The sequence below is a fragment of the Bubalus bubalis genome, chromosome 2 (genome assembly GCF_019923935.1).
Source record: "Bubalus bubalis isolate 160015118507 breed Murrah chromosome 2, NDDB_SH_1, whole genome shotgun sequence".
NCBI classification, from domain to species: Eukaryota; Metazoa; Chordata; class Mammalia; order Artiodactyla; family Bovidae; genus Bubalus; species Bubalus bubalis.
Window position 1 is genome coordinate 171,178,291 of NC_059158.1, and position 25,245 is coordinate 171,203,535.

General features: G+C 36.3%; 1 protein-coding gene across 2 annotated transcripts in view; it reads left to right on the plus strand.

Moving 5' to 3' along the window:
• Nucleotides 1-25,245, plus strand: part of PSMD1 (proteasome 26S subunit, non-ATPase 1) — an 82,493-nt gene that overhangs the window by 46,857 nt on the left and 10,391 nt on the right. For both annotated transcript variants that reach the window (XM_006050128.4, XM_025278452.3), the window contains 4 exons: nucleotides 8,188-8,302; nucleotides 11,869-11,985; nucleotides 18,528-18,630; nucleotides 24,220-24,389. In XM_006050128.4, the coding sequence (XP_006050190.1) occupies nucleotides 8,188-8,302; nucleotides 11,869-11,985; nucleotides 18,528-18,630; nucleotides 24,220-24,389 (505 nt within the window). The remainder of the gene's footprint in view (nucleotides 1-8,187; nucleotides 8,303-11,868; nucleotides 11,986-18,527; nucleotides 18,631-24,219; nucleotides 24,390-25,245) is intronic.

Here is a 25,245-nt window from a genome sequence, read left to right on the forward strand (position 1 = left end):
TTCATTGAGTATATTATAAAAATACCGACCATTATTATTATATAATTCTGTGTCAATACTAACCCTTCTACCCACATTGACTCATTTCTTTTTTTAAACCTTAACTAAAAGTAGTTAAAATTGGTTCCTAGAATGTTTTTATTTTATATTTGTATTTTTAATTAGCTTAATGGCTAGGGACCATAAGAAGTTAGAACAACAACTTATTGTTGTAGTTAACAACAACTTTGAGTTATTAGAAGCATAGCTGACAATCAGAGAGAAAGCAAAATAATAATACTAAATAAAAGAGTAGATGAATCTAATTGACAAATAACTAAATCTGTGCTCTAAAACCTCATGCACATTAGGTAGAAGACTGTAAGTCACCACTTCAAATCTTTTTTACACTAAACACACACAAAAACTTGTCTTTCCCCTGTCTTTAATGAAAAAAACCATTTGCCCATGGTAGTAAATCTAAGCAGTACAAAAGAATATTCAGTGATAAATTCACTCTTGAGACAGTTTTAACAAACACATTTCCATCTCTTCTCCAAAATAGAGTAACAGATTAAAAGGTGGATGGCTCTTTGGTAATAGCAAATAGGGCCAACTGAAAAAACAAGAATTACAAAGAACAGGCATGTAGTTCTGTTCAAAATAGAGACTTGTAGCTCTCATAACTCAGCCCTCCACAACTCTTGTGTGGTATGGTAATTGATATAGTGATGGCTATCACATATTTAATAAAGCTTCAAATGAAAGTGAAAGTCGCTCAGTCGCGTCCAACTATTTGCGACCCCATGGACCGTAGCCTGCCAGGCTCCTCTGGCTCCATGGAATTCTCCAGGACAGAATACTGGAGTGGGTAGCCTTTCCTTTCTCCAGGGCATCTTCCCAACCTAGGGGTCGAACCCAGGTCTTCCTTGTTGCAGGTAGATTCTTTACCATCTGAGCCACCAGAGAAGCCCAAGAATACTAGAGTGGGTAGCCTATCCCTTTTCCAGTGGATCTTCTCAACCCAGGAATTGAACTGGGGTCTCCTGCATTGCAGGCAGAGTCTTTACCAGCTGAGAGCTTAAATCATCTTTATTCAGCTCTGTTCTGGATGACTGGAATAAGTGAAATGCATTTTTTTGAGATTTCAAATATCTGGAAATTTTGTGTTATGTTATTTAGAGAACTAGATAAGTTTATTTAATTAACTTAAATAAATTAATTTATCAAGAACTCCAGATAAATTAATTCTTACTTAAGTAGCTTAAAGGTCAGTTTCAAACTCTAATCTGACTATAACCAAAACACCTAATTGGTGCCTTTTTTCCTAAAATACTGAATTTTATCCCTGATGCCTTTTGTTTTGTTGAACAGAATCTGTCTTCTACTTAAAGGGGCAATGTAGTATCTTTTATAGGTCTAGGAAGGCAATTTAAATATCAGCCAGGGATGGTTGGCTAGTCGGATAGTGTATACCTCTCAGTCATGATACCTTTCAAACACTTAACACCTTAATGAATCTTTGACAATATGTGGATTGTGTTCATTACATATTCATTCATGTGTAAAGCAGTTGTTGAGTTCCATTTGCTTGTGGAGATACAGTGAAGAACAGAATAAGCATGTTTTGCCTTTATATAGAATTTATAATCTATGGGGGATGCAAACAGTGTGAGTGAGTGAGTGATAGTCGCTCAGTTGTGTCCAACTCTTTGCGACCCCATGGATTGTATAGCCCGCCAAGCTCCTTTGTACATGGAATTTTCCAGGCAGAAATACTGGAGTGGGATGCCATTTCCTTCTCTAATCAGATGCTCCAATCTGATTCTCCTAATCAGACACTCCCTTAAATACAAGATTACAGTCTCTCAGAAAACCTCCTATAGAGACACATAACTTCAGATCCAAGTACTAACAGAGTAAATGAAAATCTCTCAGGTCTTCAAAGATTTCAAAGGGAGGACAGAAAGCCAGGTTGAAAGAAGAGGAGGGAGGTAGGGGGCAAAAAGGGTGGAAACAGTATACTGATACTGAAGGCAGTGGCACCCTACTCCAGTGCTCTTGCCTTGGAGAATCCCATTGGACGGAGGAGCCTGGTGGGCTACAGTCCATGGGGTCGCAAAGACACGACTGAGCAACTCCACTCACTCACTCACAATATAGGTATGGTAGAGGTAAGACTAGCTCACTTCAACAGGACCTGCACTGCAGCCCAAAAATATCTTGACATTTTTTTTTTTAATTTCTTTCTTATTCATTCTTTTTTGATGAGATCAGTGAAATAACTGAACTTTAGTAAGAGCAGCTGTTTTAGACTTAGTCTGTTCTCCTTAGACTCTTTGTGCTCATATTCCCCTGATGACTGAATTTACCGCTTATTTTCATGAAAGGCTTAAACCAATCTGAAAGCGCAGTCAGCTTTCAACTTCTTCTTAAAATGTCTTTTCATCCATCCTGTTCTTTGGGATCATGTTGTCATCCCTCTTTTCCATAACTAACTTCTACCTAAGTTCTTAATCCCAACTCTTTATGATATTATTTGCAATCTTGCTAAATAAAGTATCTTTTTCACACATAGAATCCATGCCTTAAATATTCGTTTTCTCAGCTTTAACTTCTTTCTTGCAGACGTGCTCAGGTTTACCACTTAATGAAAAATAAAACCTTTCTTTATCCCTTCAGTCTCTTTCCTTCATCATTTGACTTTAGATAATTGCCTATCCTTTTTCCTTCTTACTGGGCTTACCTGATAGCTCAGTTGGTAAAGAATCTGCCTGCAATGCAGGAGAACCTGGTTTGATTCCTGGGTCGGGAAGATCCCCTGGAGAAGGGAAAGGCTACTCACTCCAGGATTCTGGCCTGGAGAATTCCATGGACTGTGTAGTCCATGGAGTCGCAAAGAGTTGGACACAACTGAGCGACTTTTACTTCACTTTCCTTCTTACTACCTACCTAGTCTGTAACCCTTGCAATCAGATTTTTATCCCCAGCACTCTACCAAAATAACTCTTTGTTGTTCAATTGCTTAGTTGTGTCCAAGTCTTTGCGACCCCATGGACTGCAGCATGCCAGGCTTCCCTGTCCTTCACCATCTCCCTGAGCTTGCTCAAACTTATGTCCATTGAGTCATTGGTGCCATCCAACCATCTCGTCCTCTGTTGTCTCCTTCTTCTACTGCCCTCAATCTTTCCCAGCATCAGAGTCTTTTCTAATGAGTTGGCTCTTCACATCAGGTGACAAATTTCAAACTTTTCCCCTCTATGTTCATGACTACAACCTTTTCCAAGTCACTGGTTATTATATCTTAACCAGATTTCTGAGGTAGCCTCTTAATTGGCCTTTTTTCTACCTTTACCTCTGGTCTCAGTAGAGCAGCCAAAATGACTGTTTTTAAACAAGTCAGATCATATCATTCCTTCGCTTAGAATCCTGATAGCCCTTCATTTCACTCATAGTAAAAGCCAGTTTCCTATAACCTGCCCCTCTTTTCATCTGCTCTTCCCTCTTCACTACCGTCAAACTGTTGGCATCTTTGCCCCTCCTCAAACATGCTGGGTGTCATTCTGCCACAGGGCACTTGCATGAGCTGTTTCCACTACCTGTATTCTTCCTCTGGGTAGCCACTTGGCTCACTTCTTCACTGCCTTCTTGTCTTAGCTTAAATGTCACTTCATCACTGAAGGTGCCCTGACTGCACCAATGAATGCTGCAAAATGCCCCATTCTCTTGGCTCTTCCAAGGCCCTTTACCATGATTTAGTTTTTTTGTTCTTCATAGAGCTTCAGCTTTTTACTTACTTTATCACTTATTATTGTCTGTCTCCTACTAGAGTATAGTCTTTGTCTTTTTTGTTTACCGTTCTCTGAGTTTATCCTGCTTGGAGTTTGTTAAGTTTCTAGTCTTTCATCAAAATTTGGGAAGTTTTTGTCCGTTATTTCTTTAAGTATTCTTTCAGCCTTCTCTTTTTCTTCTCCCATTGGGACTCCTATTATGCATATGTTTGTATGTTTTGTGATGCCCACAGGTCTCTTAGGCTCTGTTCGCATTTCTTCATTCTTTTCTTTTTCTACTCCTCAGATTGGATTGTCTCAGCCAACTAACTTCAATTCTCAATTAACCTAAGAAAGATTATATTATCTCTGCCTGTTCTGCTGTTGAGCCCCCTCTAGTAAATTTTTCATTTCTTAGTTTACTCATTTAAAGGGCAGGGCTCGGAGACATGCTGATAATGCTGTAACTTTTTGAATGTTACTCTAGGTTCAGAAATGCACTCGGAGATTTTTAAGAGCTTTGTTGCTTATTACGGGCTTCCCTGATAGCTCAGTTGGTAAAGAATCCACCTGCAGTGCAGGAGACCCTGGTTCAATTCCTGGGTTGGGAAGATCCCATGGAGAAGGGATAGGCTACCCACTCCAGTATTGTTGGGCTTCCCTTGTGGCTCAGCTGATAAAAAATCTGCCTCCAATGTGGGAGACCTGGGTTTGATTCCTGGGTTGGGAAGATCCCCTGGAGAAGGGAAAGGCTACCCACTCCAGTATTCTGGCCTGGAGAATTCCATGGACTGTATAGTCCATGGGGTCGCAAAGAGTCGGACACAACTGAGTGACTTTCACTTTCACTTCTTATAGTGAAGTAGCAATTTCTTTATATAAATCTTATGAATCTACTTTCTTCTCACCTCTTTGAGAAGATTTCATTCCATTTTGGCATCACCTGAAAGCAATTAATCTGGAAACATACCACAAGCTTATCTAAAACTATAATAATTTTTAGTTTTTCAAAATACACTAAGATGATAAAAAAAATATTAAAGATAGGACTGAAATCATAAGGTTTGAGGCAGGGTCTGTGTGGTTTTGTTTTCCTTATGGTACTTTACATGTAATAGATGGATCATTCTTTAAATACTAAATTGATGGTAAAAAACTGCAGCAAAAACTAATTTAAAAACTGCAAATAGCAGTAGCTTAGGATCCAGAATCTCAAGGGACACTGTCTTTTGGAGATGAAACTGTTTTCTTTTTCAGTTATTTTTCTGATAATATTTTATATATTTTTTATATTGAGATGAAAACAAAATTCAAAGTGTATACTATCGCCCCTCTTTTAATCTCTAAATCTCTTATTCACTTTCTAAACTTTTATAAACTAGCCAAAAAATAGAGCAGGAAATGTTCATGGAGACAGATGAACTTTTATTTCTGATTAGGGATTAGTCATTTAAATACTTAATTATACTGATCCAAAGGCATTAAAACAAAATACAGAAATTATTTGATGATGTTATCTTAAGAGATAAATGTTTACATAGAAAAACTAACATTCAAGGAATGTCAGAATTAGCTAAAACAACTGAATGAAAGTCTTATGAACTGTTATTAAAGAGTTAGTGTATTTTCTACTAATTTTCAGGTTCTTCCTCCATATCTTGCCTAGCCCTCCCCACCCTCATTGCATCTCTGTGTAATATAATGTGTTTTTTGCTCTTCTGTATTTCCTATAAATTGATACATTAAAGACTTGGTCTAATTCAGAGTCAGTTTTTCACTCATTTCTTCTTTTTTCTCTCTCTCTTTTTTTTTTTTTTAAATTTAAGGAGAGGCTGGCAGTGTGCATAAGGTATAAGGTCTAGTTGTTTTTCTTTTCATGATGTTAGCAGTCTGATAATGATGCTGATATCCATTAATTTCATTACATGTTGCAAAATATTGATGATATTGATACATTTTGTCATTTATTCATTTATTAGCTTAGTTTTAAAAATTGTATATTTACCAGCATGTATGTGTGGGGTTCCCTGATGGCTGTGTGGAAAGAATCCTCCTGCCAATGCAGGAGACACAGGTTCGATCCCTGGGTCTAGAAGATCCCCTGGAGAAGGAAATGGCAACCCCCTTTAATGTTCTTGCCTGGGAAATCCCATGAACAGAGGAGCCTGGCGGGCTACAGTCAATGGGGTCACAAGAGTTGGACATGACTTAGCAACTAAACAATAATAATAGCATGTATGTATGTGTTTGGATAAAGATTAACATAAGGAAGTTTTGATTTCAGTGAATGTTTGCATTGCGATCATTGCTTGGAAAAATTCATTTGTACTTTGAGAGCTGCCTATTGAAAAATTAAAGTAAACGTAGAATATTATGATTTGGGGGCTTCCCAGGCGGCGCTAGTGGTAAAGTATTCGCCTGCCAGTGCAGGAGGCATAAGAGGCACAGGTTCAATCTCTGGGTCAAGAAGATCCCCTGGAGAAGGAAATGGCAACCCACTCCAATATGCTTGCCTGGAGAATCCCATGGACAGAGGAACTTGGCAGGCTACAGTCCATAGGGTTGCATAGAGTCAGACACGACTGAAGCGACTTAGCACTCTTGCATTATTTTATTTTGCTCTTGAAGAAGTTGAATGTCTAAGCTAATTTATTAATGAGTTTGTCATTCCTTGTCTTAACAAATTTTCTGAAGAATGTGTCAGAGTTGGAATAATTATTATTAGACTGAGAGACATATAAGGATTTTTTTATGTGCTTTTTTGAGTTTCTACCCTCACAGCCTGTCTCAGTCATTATGGTAATAAACTAAGTAAAGCTCTCTGATTAAGCTCCCAAACAAAGGTCTGTGTTTGTGTTCATAGGCAAATTTTTTTCTAAACCTCATGAAATAGTTAATACTTTTTTTAAGCATAATACTTTTAACAAGGGGAGAGTCATAAAATAAGATTTTGATACATTTCAGATAAAGTCTTTGTGAGTCACTTTTCCCTGGACTATCCTGTCCTTGCTGCAGCTAAGGGGCAAAGTGGGTGGAGTGTTCTCTGTACCACCAACTCTCTGAAAGTCAGTGAAGAAATCTGGATGTCAGAATCCTAGGTATAATCAGTTTCCTGGGTTTGATATCCAACTGGTTTTTACATTGTTTTGAGTGAACTTTTGGGTATGAGTTACGTTTTTTTTAAATAATAAAGTTAGTAAATAATCCAACCTTCCCTTTCATCAAAGTTCTTCCCCCCCACCCCAACTTTTTGAGGTATGGTTGATGTATAATATTGTATAAGTCTTAGATGTACAACATACTGATTCACAATTTTAAAAGACTATGTTCCATATATAGTTACCATAATATATTGGCTATATCCCCTGTGTTGTAGAATGTATCTTCATAGCTTATTTACTTTATACATGGTAGTTTGTACTCTTAATCCTCTACCCCTGTCTTGCCTCTCCCCACAAATTCACCTTTATAGACAGTTATCATAAATTTGGCTCTACTTCATTGGAAATTTGAATTTACCATTCATTGGGGTTTGAGGCTAGAGGACAGTTTCAGCATAGAATTATAGGTTTGAATTGGTCTGTATGTAATAACTGCTTTCATTCACAAGATACTTTTTTTAACTTTCTATTGAAATGTAATATATGAATAGTCTCTTTTTTAAGTTTTTATTGAAGTATAATATACATCTAAAAACATGCACATAATTAGCCTACAGCTTGGTGAATTTTCACAGCTGAACAGCCTGTGTAACCAGACCTACTTCAACATCAGCACCAGCCTTTCAGAATCCCCCTTACAGTCTCTTCCAGTTATTATACGCATCAGGCTGCCCCTCACAAGTAACCACCCTAACAGGATAGTCTTTCAGAGAGGAGATCAGATACTTCATTTGTCAGGGTTGTCCTCTTTTCTCTATTTGCTGCAAATAATGAAGAAGATAAGAAAAGAACAACTTCTCTTTTCTTATCAACACAAAAATAATTGCTGAAGGCAAAAAACAAAAATCAGAATTCTTTTCATACCGACTCCTATTTACCAATGTAATATTCCATCAGAGTAATAACTGGAAGATTTAAATCATTTGGAATCATGTTGGAGTCTCTGTACGTGACATTTGTCTTCTGAAGCAAGACCCAGAGTAAAGCAGGAGTAATGAGAAGATGCAGAGCGGCGTTTGCCCCCACCCCCTCCCCCCATGGCTGGAGGAGACAAGGAATGACAGATGCTGGGTGGTCGAGGGATCACCTGATACTTTCTTTGCTTACAGTCTCTGAACGTTGATGATAGATTTCTAATATCAATATTAGAATTCTGTTGGAGATTTTTAAGTCAGCAACTTCTGTGTTGAATATAACTCTGTTGTTCCCCATAACTTTCACAAAATTGATTAAAGTTGTTCCATCTTGATTTAAAATATGTCTCTATTTCTCATCAGGACCCCTGAACAATGCCCTAGCGTTGTTTCATTGTTGTCAGAGAGTTACAATCCTCACGTGCGTTATGGAGCTGCCATGGCCCTGGGCATCTGCTGTGCTGGTACAGGAAACAAGGTAAAGCCCAAAGCCAGGCAGGCAGCTCTTTCCTGGCGCCAGACTGTTTTTCCCAGCAGAAAAGTTTATGTAACAGCTGTAAAAATACAAGTGTGCTGTAATCTGTACTTGCCTTGCAAGCTAAGCTTTCCCGAACTTCCCCACTTTACTGTGCCGGATTGCTGAAAGCGGTTTAAGAACAAACCACATTATATGGGTGGCTCTAGTAGAAACAATGCTGTTGAATTTTTTGAAAAGCGTTGATTTCTTTAAAAAGAAGAAAAAATATTTTTCTCTTTGAAGAACTACTCTGGCCATTTTACATTGTTATTTCACATATTTAATTTGCATAATTAGTATTGTGGAAATCAAAGTTCTTCTTGAGACCACCATGGTCAATTCAGTTTGATTTTTCGTGTGTGTGTTTTAACCTTATACCTAACTGCTGTTTGTTTTTTCCTCAAGAACGTAATAGGTAACATGGTATTTGTTAAGCCCTCAAAAGTGACAGAAAGAGTTGGGCTAGCAGTTTTTCATGAAATTCATAAAGAAATGCACCAGTGTTTTAATAACAGGTATTCGTGATCAACAGCAATGACATAATCATCACATTTTGCCTTTCATAGCACACATGAACACATCTTGCCTAGTTCCTCAAAAGGTGTACTTTTTCTTTTAACAGCGCACAAGCGTGTGTCTGTGTGTGAAAGAGAGAACAAGAAAATGGTTATATCCCCAGAGTCTTTACATCAGAATGGAGCCATGTTTTAGAAATCATTTCTTATCCAAACTAAAGTAAAGCATAATTTTTAGTTTATTGATTGATTCCAGAAATTAGATTTTAACTTGCTTGACTTTTTCTCTAATAAGGAGGGTTAGTATTGGATACAAATAATTTTTCCTAGTCACATAAAACATTATTGAAGCTAGAAATTAAAATAGGCATTTTCACTGTGTGGCAAGAATTGTATAAAAAATTTATAGAGAGACATGCCCTTCCAGTATTCCCATTCTGTCTCCTTACCCTGCTTTATTTTTCTTCAGAGCACTTAGCATCACCTGACATATTTTTATGACTTAATTGAGCAAAAGAGTTCTTGGTCAAATACAATGAACAAATGCTGGGATATACAAAGCTCTAGTGGTTTCTTTGTCGTGTTTTTTTTTTTTTACTTTTTATTTTGACCTATTTATTTATTGTCTGTCTCCTCTCCACTGAAATGTAGGGTCCCTGAGAACCAAATATTCACTGCTAAAACCTAAAGTCAGACCTGACACATAGTAGAGTTTCAGTAAACATTTGTCAATTGAATGATAGAGGGAAGATCATTTTAAGGATATGATGAGGAGCAAGTTGGACATGGTTTCTGCCCTCACAGTTTTGTTTTTTTAAATGTTTTCATTTTTTGGAGGAGAATTTCTTACATGAGAATGTATCTTCAGTTTTATTAGAAAAGTCATTGTGTGTAAAAATACAGTTTATAGAAATTGGCCTTCATTTTTTTCCAGACACATCTGTTCTATAAATAAAGGAAAAATATAGTTGAATGTTTTGCAAAGTATTTTCTCCCTCGGGTCTTTAGTAGACATTTATGTCAGACCTCATAAGTTAAATGTAAATTAGATTTTTTTTCTTTCCAGATTATTCTGAACTTAATATGGTATCTAGGAGCAAATGTTCTTTGAGACACAGCATCTGACAAGTTAATTCAATGAACATTTTTCATTACTCTTACTAAACAAGTCTGCTTTATTTCTAGATAGTTTATATGATCTACTTATGAATATCTCTCTGAAGTTTGGCACTTTAATTTTCTTTCTGAAAAACCTGAAACACTCTGTTCATTCTAAAATATGTCTTTGAGGTTATATCACATACTCTAAAGGCCAAGTTAGTGTCTTCTAACTTATAAGTTGGAAATTTTGTTAGATTTTTATCATGACTACTTCATAAACAATATTAACAATATATGAATAATATTTGAAAAACTTATTCTTCTAAACAACAACACTACATTTTACAGGGAAGTGAGAAAGAATGTACTTATGTGATGTTTATCTGTTAATCACTCTTGATTTTTTTTTAATAAATAAATTGACATGTAAGGAAATCATTACTCCCCACCCCCAAAAAAGGATTCAATTCATTTACCCGGCTTTGAAACAAAGGACATTTGAGAAATTACATACTATATTAAAAGAAGTTTGATAATCATATAAACTCATTGTTCTGTTCTTCCAGATTTATACTTACCTAAGGACCTTGTTAGAGGTGCTAAACAAAGCTCCTGCAGAGTGTTTAATAGAGCAAAAGAGTTCCTGGTCAAATATACAAAGCTGTAGTTGTTTCTTTCTCTTTTTTTTTTTTTTTGACTTTTTATTTTATTTTGGAGTACAGCCAGTTAACAATGTTGTGATAGTTTCAGGTGGACAGAAAAGGGACTCAGCCACAAATATACATGTATCCATTCTCCCCCAAACTCCCCTCCCATCCAGGCTGCCACATAACATTGAGCAGAGTTCCCTGTGCTAAGGAGTAGGACCTTGTTGGTTATTCATTTTAAATATGCAGTGTGTGCATGTCGATTTCAAACTCCCTAACTATCCCTTTCCCCACCCTTCTCCCCTGGCAACCATAAGTTCCTTCTCTAAATCTATGAGTCTGTTTACTAGCGGTTCCTTTAACTAGGTTTCTTAAACCTTTTGTTATGATATATACATTCCTGGAGCCCTTGATGTGCTAGATACATTTTTGAATCTGCAAGAGGGGTTAATATATAGTATGCTAGAGTTCCCAAACTTATTTAATCAAGGAATCCTGTTTTCATAGAACTGATATTCTGAAGAATTTAATATTGGGACAATCCTGGTAAACATTTTGGAAAATTCCACCATATATAGTCTTTCAAAGTGTAACCATGGAATCAGTTCTAATCCTGTTTGATTTAATTTGTGTTGCCATTCTACTAGCAAGTAAAATCTTGTTTTCAGAGTTCTGTTTGTTTTTTGTTTGTTTCGATTTAGATTTGATTTATTTAATTTTTTAAATTAGGTTTTGTAAAATCATCTTAAGATATTATCTTTCTCTAGTATTTGAAAGAAGTTGGATACAGAGTCAGACTGGCCTGAGTTTGCTACACTTAGGTGATTTTTGGCAGTTCACCTTTCTGTTTCTTTATTTATAAAGATTGTTTTCTATTGCTCTTGTTGTTTTAGTGGAAGGTATTTTATATATTTAGGATGAATAAACCCTCTTCATTCCTGAATATGTGATAAATATATAAAATATCTTCTACTGCACCTGGAAAATAATATTGTTTATCAAACATTAATCTCATTTTTTCTTACTTTCTTCCTGACCTCTTTTACCTGAAAACAGGGGCACTCCTGTTCTCTAAGCTTCCTTTTCACTTACCATCAGTTATATTGCAACTTAAAGCATGCTCAGTTCTGACCATTACATCCAAGTAGTCTAAAATTAACTTGTGAATACAATGTTGGATGGAAATATTGTGTTAGAAAAACAGTAACAAATTTGAAAATTTAGCCACATGAACTTTATTAAAAGTTTTTTTTTATGCTTTCAGGAAGCAATTAATTTGCTCGAACCAATGACAAATGACCCTGTGAACTATGTGAGGCAAGGAGCTCTCATAGCTTCGGCTCTCATCATGATCCAGCAGACTGAAATCACTTGTCCAAAGGTGAGCGGACAAAAATATTCTCTAGGAGAGAACTAGTTCAGACTTTTCTTTAGTAGCTTATCTTCTCTTGAGTACATTTTTACCTCAGCTATTGTGAACACAATGCATAGGAAGTAAAGAAGTAGGAGAATGGGAAAGCTTTAAGTATATAATATTCTTTGAATGCATTTTTTATAATTTATGGTCACTTTGTTAATTCAGCTACATAGCCATACTTGAAAAATTGGAACTCATGGGTTGGCAGAATCATAAAAATCAACTTTAATTTCTGCCTTCTGCTGTCCTTTTAAAGTTTGTTCAGTGGGATGACCTGTTCCTCTAATCCATGATACAAACTCAGTGGTCCATGACTTTTTTGATTCGTCCTCTGGGGCAATAAAAAGTTCTGCAGTCACTTTATATAGAGTATACAGTCTCAGTTAAGAAAAGAGCTCATCCAGATTCTCTGTAGCAATGTCGTTGCCTTCATTGGAGACCCCTTGGGCGGGGTTTCAAGTGGCTCCAGGAAGACTGATCTTTATCCACAACTCTTACATATTTTGCCCTCCTGCAGGTCAGATTGTAATAGGTTTTCATTGCAGCTTTGCTTGCCTCTTCCTCTCTCTCCCTCCTTCCTTTTCTTCTCCCTCCCTCTTGCATTGCTTCTGCCTTAGTCAATAGCAAACGCCTCTCACTTCATGTGTCAGATGTCAGTGCACAGTGACCGCTGGTCATATTAAGCCCACGGTGTAGTCTCTCTGAAGCCCATTTCTAGGCTTGGAGTTAGGAGGACAGACTTAAGCCCAGCTTTCCCCATTCAAGTCCTTTTCACATATCCTTCTATCATCTAGTCCTCACATAGACCATGTGGGTGACTCCATAACAGATTTCAAGGCATCTATTTTAAAATCTCACAGAGTCTCCTCTCAGACCTTATTTCAGACTTTTGTGTCTAATGGATCTTGGCAGCTCAGCCAGAACTTCTCATTTTGTTGAGAAACAGATGATGTATAGATCGTATTTACATATACTAAAATTACCATGTTTGACATAATGTAATAGATGTATATAGTTTATGCAGTAATTTCAGATCTTTTAATTCTTAATTTAAACTTAGAGCATTTAACAAGCTTGTATTATTTCTTCTTCTGTATGAGAAGCAGTGAAAGAGATTGACAATAGAAAATGCCATTGGTATACTGTCTTTTTGCTCATCAGGTAGATTAATTTTCAGCAAAGTAGATAGACTGGGAAGGGGGCAAGGGAGGGTGAAGGAGAAAAATAATTTTAGAATTCATTGATTATTCTGTGAAACTTTAATACATTTCAGTTTCTGAGCAGTTGCTATCATTTTTGTTGCTGTTTTTGGGGTTTTTTTTTTTTAATCCAGTTCTACTCTTTCAAAATCACTTCTAAGACTTCTAAAAACTGGATTATTGCAGAAATAGAATCAAACTTCGCATCCTGTTTTAATAATATATTACTTCTAGAACATCTTTTCAAACAGACCACGTTTCTTTTTGGGTTTTGCTTTTAAATACAGCAGTTATAATATGAGTAGTTTCTGCATCTTTTATGTCTGCTTTTGATCGTCTGTTGAACTTTGTTAGCTAGAAGTTATCCAACTGAGTAATGTCATTAAAGAAGGAAGTTTGGTCATGGAATGCATCTCCCCTAACAGTAATATACCCTGATATTTATTCACTTTGGCCTGTTACTTTCATGTTTATGTATTATGAACATGACATATGTTTTACCATCTTCCCATCCTCTGCTGTAGAATTTCATTGATTTGATTTTATAACCATAAACTGTGTACCAACAATGGCCAAGTACTAATAAGTAAAACTTTTTCATATCTAGAAAAAGTTAAAAAGAATGCAACAATTAGAATAATTATTATTTTGTAATCATTCTTAAACATTTGTTGAAGCAAGTCTTAGCTGATGTGAATATGTGGAACACAATTCCATCTTCACATTGTATCAGAATCTTTGGTATTGATTCAGAATGTTGAAATGTAGTTATACCTGGTAGCCTATGCCATTAATATAAATTGCATGGGGGAAAGTTAAATGTGTACCCCAAGGACAAAAAAGCAGAACTTTATACAATAAACGCTAGCCCTTAGAGTGAAATTGTTACTCAGGTCATAAATCCTTAAAGTTTCATAAATCCTTAGAGTTTAAGTTCTATTTTGTTGTTTTCTGCTCTGAAGCATATGATCAAGAGCTTTGTAGACTATAGTTCATATCATCTCTTTTATCTGATAATTGCTAAGAAGACAACATTGATTGGGAATTCCCTGGTGATCCAGTGGTTAGGACCCCACACTTCCACTGCAGAGAAGCTGGTCAGGGAACTAAGATCCTGCAAGCCTCACAGCGAGGCAAAAAAAAAAAAAAGATATTCTTTTAGGGTGGTATGTGTTATTGCTGAAAAGAAACAACTGTTAACAAGCTTGAAGAGAAGTTCTCGAGGCTACAGGGTCCTAGTCACAAGGTTACAACCAGTCCATGAAATAAAGTGAAAATGCCTTGAAATCAAAAGTCGCATGTTAATTTAATCAAGACTATAACCCTTTCCTCAAAGGAATCCAGAAGAGATATTTCTGAGACATTTTGTGAGATTCTCAATGGAAATTTCCAAAGGAAATGTTTTTTATGTAATCGTGATCTATATCACATCCTTTTGTAGAATGCTGTCTTAACACTAAGCTCTACACATTGTGGTCTTAGTTGAACTAACTCCAGTACATCTTTGCTTTTCTTCTGCCGGTTTCTTACTCTCACAAACATAGGCCTAAGAACCTGTATACCCTTTTGGGTGATTACAGACCCAATTTAAAAAGCTGTTATACCAGAGGATCAGAACCATTTAACTAGAATAATGTTCTTTTATAGATCTTGAGAGTTATTTTGTCTCCAAAACCAAACTCTTTATGAAGAATCTACTTCTGTTTTTCTTATTAAATGAACTCCACTGTTAGCGGTTACTTGAACATGTATATAGCAAGTAACATACATAGCATCAGATAAAAATATTGAAGTGTAAGAATAGGATCTAGTGCTCATCCTTGTCCAATATCATCAAGCCTAAGACCTGCTACAAGGAAGCTTCTCCTACCACTGACAGGTACCCCTTTTGGAAGTAGGATCATATTTGGCCAAGTTTGATAAGCTTTTGCAGTTCTAAAATAAATCAGCATCAACTTTTATAAGGTTTATTTTACGGTATAACACATTTGTAAATAGAAATCTATATTACATACTGTTGCCTGAAGTAAGAGGGGATTTAGACACTACAGGTGTTGCTGGTAATATAAAGATAAGGCACAGGCAACTAACATGAACAAAATTATGCTAGTAAAATTGAGGAGGAAGCTAGAAACATGATTTGGTATGTTTATAGGAGGAAATTATAATAGCATGGCCAGGAATATCTTGAAAAAGAAGAAAGATAATTTTCACTTTAGTCACATTAAGTTTGAGATTATAGCAAGTCATTTGGAGATAAGATGAGAACATAGGGAAATAATCAGAACTAAAGAAAAAAATAGGAGCCAGTCTAGATAAATTATGTAAGTCCAGAGCCCTTTATCTGCAATTCCAAATTCCAGAAAACTCTAAAAACTAAGAATTTTCTTTGTTTTTAAACTCTCATTTGGCTGTAAAATCTAACCTTGTATGAACATGTTTATAGCCTTTATCCCATTTAGTAAAATATTCAGTCATTTTGCTGCTTCAGAAATATTAATTTGGTTAATTATGGGATACTACCCCCATACTCCACTGAGGTTATTGCATAGTTAATGGTGTATGCACCATGTTAACTGTGAATTCTGAATTCCAAAATTCATTTGGCCTCAAGGATTTTGTGGAAGGAATTAAGAGACCTAGTTGAAGTCATAAGAGCTAATGTATTATTATAGAAAGATAAAAGGGGGCAAGAAAAACCCTCTGAAACTGATCCCTCATGTACAGCTTCATTTCTATATCCTGGAAAACTGAAGGAAAAAAAAGAGACAGAGGAAGAGACATACCTAGGTGATAAGTAACAACAGAAGAGACTTAATGGAATTTTATTCCCTTCTCTCCCCTACCTTTATTTTTCTCTGTGGCATACAAGCATGGGTTATTTTTTTTCCCCCCAACAGTATAAGGTGTGTAGAATTAAAAACATGATGAATGTTTAAAATGTAGGAATTTGGAGAGGGTAGACTTTAATCACAGAGAAGGCAATGGCACCCCACTCCAGTATTCTTGCCTGGAGAATCCCATGGATGGAGGAGCCTGGTAGGCTGCAGTCCATGGGGTCACTAAGAGTCGGACACGACTGAGCGTCTTCACTTTCACTTTTCACTTTCATGCATTGGAGAAGGAAATGGCAACCCACTCCAGTGTTCTTGGCTGGAGAATCCCAGGGATGGGGGAGCCTGGTAGGCTTACAGTCCATGGGGTCGCACAGAGTCGGACACGACTGACGCTACTTAGCAGCAGCAGCAGACTTTAATCAAGCACAGCAGAAAGCATGGATCACAGCATTGTCTGAAATTTAATTATCTTTTCTTTGAGATTATCATGATATAAAATGGAAAGTTAATATGACTTTCTTCTACAAATTCTAATTTGTTTTCTGTAGGGGCCATATTATTCATACTGATGAAGTTGAGTCAGAAAATCATGATCCTTAGCCATGAAATTCTTTATGAAGAATCATAATAATGAAAATGAAGTCACTGCTGCATAAGTAATAAAATAGGAGGAAAATTTTTAAGTGATGAACAAAAACTGGCTTTTTAAGTACTAGTCTACTTAATGTTAATTGGATAAACCTATTATGTATTTGTATTGATTTTTTTTTTTTAATTCCATCTTTCAGATGTTGCCTTCTTATTTTGGGTGTGATTTTATATTTAAATTTTTCCTTATAATGTACATACAGTGCTTTGTCCAGTGTTTCTTTTTATAAGTTCATGAACCATTTCATAAACTGTTAGCACATAAATTTTCCATCCTATATAAGGTAATGTAAGTGTTCATCTAAAATAAGTTCAGAATCAAAGGAATTTGACCTGTTGAACTAGAGTAAAGGCATCAAACCTTAGGATTTTTAAAGCTGGAAGGAAATTTGGTGATGATCTCATCATGCAGGGTTTTATAGTTAGAGAAAGTAAGATGTAGAGAAGTGGCTTGTTAATGGTCATAAGCTGGGTAGTGGCACAGTTAGCTCATTGTTTTCCCCATCACATTCTGTTGCTGCCTATGAATAAGAGTGAGCACCATTTTAAGAAGTATTGTTTTGTTAGAGGTAATAGTCATGGAGGACTGGTGGGATTCTTCTCTGGTATGGTAAGACAGCCGTGCTTATTGAACTATACAATGCCTTTGACACATTATGTATATATTGCCTCGTATGATCCTTAAAACAGCCATGTAGGTGTTACAATCCCTGTAGACATGAAGAAACTGAGACTCAGAAAAGATCAGTATCCACAAAAAAAAAAAAAAGATCAGTATCAAGAACTTACCCAAACAGCTTATTAGAGCAGAGGTATTTATAAGCCAGTGTTGTCTGATCCTGTATTACTCTGTATTATAGCACAGTGTGACCTCCCAGACCAAGATAACTGAAAGGAGAAGAGATTCTGAAAGAATATGTGGTGTAGATAAAATCATTATGTTAGGAAACTCAAATTCGGTATTTTCCGCTTTTGGCAGATTTGGGGAACTCCATAATCATTCCTTCTTGAACAAGCAGGCCTCTTTCTCAGTACCTACCATTTGAAAAGTGCTTGGTGGGAAAAGAAAAGCGTAAGACATGGAAGAAACATAAAATATTTCCTTTATTGTCACACAAAAATCATAGGTACTTTAACAAGAGCATATATTTTATAAATCCTCTTTTCTAGTTATAAAAGTTAATATATGTTAATTTTAGAAAGTACAGAAAATAATAAAGAAGCAAATAGAAATTACCCATAATCCCTCCCAAAATGTGTCAGCATGTGTGTTCCATTTTGGTGTGTTCTTTTGGTAAGAGTAATTATTACTCCTCAAAAAGTTAATGTGCGTGCATAATGAAAATCTGTATTGTATGTGTGAATATAAATCCAAAACATACTCATGCAGCTGCAGTGAAGAGTAGTTTGTTTTAGGGTAGAATGGAAGGACTTTGCCCCATAGGAGCCCTGTAGGTGGATGGTGAGCAGAATAGCCCTAATTCACAGTGCAGCGAAAGCCTGTGTTCACTCACACAGTTTCAGCCTGCTGACTAACAGTGGTGCAGTACAAAATCGCATTCAGCATTCCCCCGAGTCTGAATCATCCACTGTGGAATGAGGATTGAAAACAGAACTGGTGCTCTGATACCAGAAAAGTCGTGACATCTGTGCTTCAACCATGGGACAGGTCTGCCGTCAAATCTGGTCCAGACCCCCCTCTCTTTGCATGTTGTGAATCAGAATTGAGGTTTCATTACCACTTGAGCAATCTGTTCCCTGCTCTAAAATTACACAGCAAGGGAATAGAATTAGGCTGTAATTCTTTTTTTTGTTCCTTCAGGTGAATCAGTTCAGACAGCTGTATTCCAAAGTCATCAATGATAAACATGATGATGTCATGGCCAAGTTTGGCGCTATTCTGGCCCAGGGCATACTGGACGCAGGTAAATGTTTTTAAATCTTCCAGATTTATATATCTCTTTAAACTAAATCTAATGAAATATCTTTTCTGACTATATGACAAAGTAGAAATTGAGTCTGAGACAAATTATTTCTGGAAAAAATTTGGAATCTGCAGTTCATAGAAATAATTTAGTACAGTTAAGGCTGCAAACTGTCAGGGTTTGAATCCCAGTTACTTTACAGTCCTAGCTATATTTCCCCTCTTTATGTCTGTTTTCTTGTCTTGTAGAGTCTACCTCATAGTGTTGGGAGGATTAAAAATACATGTAAAGCAATTAAAACCATTCCAGTACCTTAGTAAAGTGTTTGATGAGTGTTGGCTGATTTTTTTCCTTTGATTTTCTTAGTATGTATCAGTTTTAAACAAGTTGACATTGGAAATTTTTTGAGGAAAATAAGTTTTAGATAAATTATAGCAACCAAATCATCCTAAAGTAAGGTACGTGCAATATTTGCCTCATATGCATAGCACATTGTACCGGCTCCTGAATTCACATTCGTCATTACTACGCTATGGTTTGTTTCAAAAGAAATGGGCTGACTTTTCAAGATAGAATGGTGTGTTTTAGGACCTTGGACTTTGGGTTTATTTAGCAGCATATTCTTTAACTGTTATTATTGGTGATATTTCACTCAGTGAGATTCTTTCTCTAACTGTACCCTAGGCATGTATATAATATATGAATTATACATAAAAGAATAAAAAATTGTATAATCTTTTTTATTAATCTTTGCTGATTTGGAAGGTAAAAAATAGTATCTCAAGGTTTTCATAGTAATTCTATTATTAGGTGAGCTCTCAAACTTATTAGTTATCTTAATTTCTTCTAATAACTGTTAACCATATTTATTACCACTGTTTTATTGGTCAACTAGAAATGTGTTTAAATTTCTAGTGAATGAGATCAGGAAAAGAAGCTGAATGTTTTGATACCTTAGGTTTTTTTGGTTAACCTCTTCATATTTTCCACTTGGAGTATGTTTTAGTCATAGCACGATTTTCAGTGTCCTTATTTTATAATTTTAGGTAATCTCCCTTATAGATGAGGCTTTTTAAAAAATCTGTCTCCTTTCTAATTTGATTGTTTTACCTTTTTCTTGATTAAGTTTATTAGATTTCTCTTCATATTTGTTTATATGCTACTGTTAGTCTTTCTGCCCCCTAGATTATTTTGGCTTGACTCTTATTTGCTTTTTTCCTCTCTCTCTCTCTCTCTCTCTTTTTTTGTAATGTTAGTGCAGTTTTCTAAGTTTCTAAGGCAAATACTCTTATCTTTTAATCCATTTGTCTAATGGCATTTGTTTTGTTTTAATTTTCCAAGAAGTTGAGAGTTTTCTGCTTAAATTTTTAGTGTTTATGGTACAGTTTATATTTTTCTCTTTTCAATTTAAAAATAAGTTATTGCAGCTGTATATAAATAAGGAACATATTCTACGGATACTTCAGATGAAGTAAACCATTTCAGTTCTTGACAATATTGATTCTCTTTTTCCTGTGGTTATAAACATTACAGACATTGACATGCCATAGTTTCTTCCTTCTCATTCTTTGCCACCTTTCAAGGTTTTTATGTTATACTTACATTGTCATTGTTGTTGTTCAGTCACTAAGTCATGTCCAACTCTTTACTACCCCATGAACTGCAGCACAACAGGCTTCCCTGTCCTTCACTGTCTCCCAGAGTTTGCTCAAACTTATGTCCATTGAGTCAGTAATGCCATCCATCCATCCATCCTCTGTCATCCCCTTCTGTTGCCCTCAATCTTTCCCAACATCAGAGTCTTTTCCAGTGAGTCAGCTCTTTGCATCAGGTGGCCAAAGTACTGGGATTTCAACTTCAGCATCAGTCCTTACAGCGAATATTCAAGGTTGATTTCCTTTAGGATTGGCTGGTTTGATCACCTTGCTGTCTAAGGGACTCTCAAGAGTTTTCTCCAGCACCACAGTTCAAAAGCATCAGTTCGTCAGCATGCAGCCTTCTTTTGGCTTCCCTGGTATCTCTGCTGTTAAAGAATCCACCTACAGTGCAGGAGACCCTGGCGTCGGGAAAATCCCCTGGAGAAGGGAACGCCTACCCACTCCAGTATTCTTCCCTAGAGGATTCCATGGACAGAGAAGCCTGGCAGGCTACAGTCCATTTGATTGCAAAGAATTGGACACAATTCTCTGAGTGATTTTCACTTCACACTCTTCACAGCCTTCTTTATGGTCCAACTCTCACATCCGTACATGACTACTGAAAAAACTGTTGCTTTGACTATATGGACCTTTGATAACAAAGTGTTGTCTCTGCTTTTTAATACATTGTCTAGGTTTGTCATAGCTATTCTTCCAAGGAGCAAGCATCTCTTAATTTTGTGGTTGCAGTCACCATCCGCACTGATTTTGGAACCCAAGAAAATGGAATCTGACACTCTTGACATTTTCCACATCTATTTGCCACGAAGTGATAGGATCTGATGCCATGATCTTAAGTTTTTTTGAATATTGAGTTTTAAGCCAGCTTTTTCCTTCATCAAAAGGCTCTTTAGTTCCTCTTCACTTTCTGCCATTTAAGTGGTGTCATCTGCATATCTGAGGCTGTTGATATTTCTCCCAGCAGTCTTGATTCCAGCTTGTGATTCGTTGTCATGGCTCATAACAAATACATTCTCTTGTGAAATTATCGTTCTCAGTTTAGTCTTAGATTCATGTTTAAATGAATTCTTGCTTACCACCATTTCTTTTATGCTGCTGCTTTTTCCAGGGTATCTATACTAAGACTTGACACTTAACTGACTGGATTTTGTCAGTCTCTAGTATACATTCAGGTTCACTCTGTGGGTTTTGATAGATGCTTAATGATATGTATCCACCTTTACAGTATGATACAGAATAGTTGTACTGCCTTGAAAATCCTCTGTGCTCTACCTTTTCATCCCTCCCTCCCTCCTATCTCCAGTCCCCTAGCAGCCACTAATCTTTTTTGCTATCTCTTAGCTTTAGTGTTTCCTTTTCCAGAATGTTATACACTTGGAATCATACAGTGTATAGCCTTTTCAGATTGACTATTTTTGGTAATTGGTTTTTAAATAGGATTTAGAAGTAACGTTTTACCACTCTGTAATCTTTTATTTTTTCTTTTAGCTGCTTCGTTTTGAATTTTATGATTTTACATTTCAACCCTTTACTCATTCATTCATTGGTTTATACTAAATCAGAGTCATTTGTTAAGGAATTGGGGAGAGAACAATTCTTTATTTTAGCTTTATTCTGCCATCTCTACTAGAAGTCCTCTCTGTGTTTTCCCCTCCTTCCTCTTTGAACCCCTCTCTCCTTCTGCCACTTTTTTTGTGTCTGCTTGATCTGTGATGAGCCAATTAAATTTTGGTGCTTCTTTCCATTTCTTTTTAGTGTTATTAAAAGTTCTGTAGTGCCATGTTCACTATTAGGAGCATAAAATTATTTCCTTTCCCTTTTTCACTTTGCTTTAGAAAAAATTTTAGTACTGTGATTTGTCTCAGAAGTTAATGGTAATAGAGAAAATCTGGAGAGGGAAACTTCAAAGAAATGAGTGAAGTTGAAGTTTATGAGAACTCATTCAATGATTTAGTCTCTTCATGGAGAAAAGCTGGAGATTAAGAAAGTTTATAGTTGAAGTTTATAAAACTGTGCAAATACTATCAGTAAAATAAACTTTCCCTTGTTTTATATTAATCTCACACTGTTAGAACAAACACACACTGTTAGAACAAAAGGCAGGTTTAGTTTCTAAGTCTGAAGAAGATAGATTTCATTGAAATAAAAGGAAATTCAGCTTCAAAACTTAGGTCAAATATCACATTCTCTAGGAAGCCTTTCCTTCCCTTCTACCCTCTTCAGCCTCTGCCATGGGTTAGGTGGGCCTAGCTTTATGTCTGTCATAATACTTTTATGCCTTATTTTAATTATCAAATTATCCATCTTCACTAGATTGAAGCTGCTTGGAATCTTTTTCAGCATTTTGTTCAGAATTCTCAATCTGTAGTAAGCATTCTGTGAATGTGAGGTCAGAATGAGGAGGAATATAAGCCAACAGTAAAAGTAGAACTCATTCCTGTTGGAAAAATACATTTAAAGTATACCTGATTTTTTCTAGGTAAAATTGTAAATGAAATATCTATAAAGGAGTAACGAAAAAATCTAGGTTATTTGGTTGAACAGTAGAACCCTGATTCTTACAAAAAATTAAAATGCGTTTTGGTTTAAGTTTGTACTCACTTCCTGATTCCAAGCAAAACATGAAGGCATCTGTGAGATGCTGAGATGAAGTGGAATCAAGCAATGGAGATCCACAATTGGAATTCAGATTAGGATGTTGACTAGGCGCAAACGAGCCCTGTTTTCATAGGCTATATTATATGAAGTACAAAGTTCACATCTTGAGTTCTGGGGTCCAACACTAACACTGTGACTGTAGACCAGAAGCAGCAACACAGTAGCCCGTGGGCCATATCTGGCTTAAACACGTGTTTTTGCCTGCCTAGCAAAATCTGCAAATATTGTCAGAAATCCAGATTCAAGTGTACTTTTAAAAACAAAATACATGATGACCATGGACCTACACCCCGAGTAACATGTCCTCTTTAAATATGATACGAACTTTTCAGTTTGCTTCAACCGTACTGCTTTCTCATTTGTTTACCTGACCTGTTCCTAAAGACATTCATGTTTGCAACCTCCAGAGCATCCTAGAATCCCAGCCTTACGAGGGCCTGTAAAGATATAGCTAACTGACACTTGGCCCTTAGTCCTTTTTTACTAGCTTTCAAACTGTATTTCTCTGTACTCCCTCAGGGGGTAGTCTAGGAGACATGGCAGCTGGTAGATTAATAGGTCAGGTTCAAGCCCAAAATCTCTTCTGATTTAGTAGAATTAGCTCTGATTTGTTTTATATATTATGCTTCCTCCAAAATTTTTTTAAATCAAATCAAGGATTGGATATTAAAATTTTTCTTTTTTCATGGTAGTGCTCTAGTGCAGATGGTCAGATTCAAACTCTCATTTTGCCAATGGGGCAAAAAAAACCTTTTAGAGGTAAAATGATTTGTATAAGATCACAAGCCTAGTTAATCTTGGTGCTACCTGCGTTCAGACAATACTAAAGCAGAAAGACAAAAATAAGCAAACAGTATCTACCTCTTGTCTTATGCTGTTGTTTGCAAATATGACATGTACTAAAATTTTACTTTTAGTTTGTACATTAAAAGCCAGTGTATAATATAGATTAATATTTAATTTAGCATACAAGTTCTGATGTCCTTCAGGCTTAGTTTTTTAAAAAATGCCTAGTGTATGTTTGTGTGTATGTATGTGTGTGTGTGTGTGTGTGTGTGTGTGTGTGTGTGTGTAAAGAAGTTTTCGATTACCCTGAGTCCAGCATTTCCTTTTGGAGACCCTTGATAGATCACTGGCTAATTCCAGTGACTTCATATTAGATTTTATGAACTATACTCTCAAACTAATCACCAAATTCTTTTCTAGTGCAGTACTTAGAAATTGTAGTTTGCTCTGCTAGATTCATGTTCGTGATTTCTCTCCTTTTCTGCAGGTGGACATAATGTCACGATCTCCTTGCAGTCCAGAACTGGACACACCCATATGCCTTCTGTGGTTGGCGTCCTTGTCTTTACCCAGTTCTGGTTCTGGTTTCCTCTTTCACACTTCCTGTCATTGGCTTATACCCCTACCTGTGTCATTGGCCTGAACAAAGACTTAAAGGTATGTTTGCAAGAGCTCAGTTTTATAGAATATCTTCACTATCCTGTTCGCCACCCACTCATGAGGATTTTCATGAAAATCTTAAAGATTAGTTGGCATCTTATTAATAAAATATTTTCCCCTCAGACTGAGTCACCTTACTGAGAGGAGTGTGTTGGTGGAAGTTTTGAAAATTAAGTCTCTTTACTAACAGTGTAACCTTCGGTAAATCAGTTAACAAATGGTGAGAGGGGGCAAAGGCTTTATAATCATTGATGAATTTTATTTAATATTGAAGGTCTGTGAGAGCTGTTGTAGGATTTCATGCAGATAAATGACATGGTGAGATTTGCAGTTTAGAAACATCATTCTGGTATCACTGGAAATTTGTTACAACCGTCTGGGCAAGGGAGACCTAAACTAAACCTTACTAAGAAAGGAAAGTTAGAGACGGGTATGTTCCACTGTTATGCAGTGCTAGAGTGTTTGCTGGAGGAAAGGATTGTTACTGAGGGAAAACCAGATAGGTGGATGTCCCTTTGGTAGTGACAAAACAGGACCAGGGAGGTGAGGAGCCAGGGGCAGTCATAGAATGAAACTAGTCACATAAGTCAAAGACTTAAGGTGATGCATTCCCTGTCATCACACTATTTTGGAGGGGAACGGGGCAGGGGTCGTGGTTTCACTTGTGTCTTTCTCAGTCCTTTGGCCCAGTGATTCACTTTCTTGGTCTTCCATCCTCTCAGAGGCTTTCTGACCTTTAAATAACTCTTACATTTGGTCATCACTGTTGTTAAAATATTCTTTAAGTTTTCAAGGTGGAAAAATTTTAGGTAAAAAAATGACAGATAAAGATTGAGTGTTTCACTGGATTGAT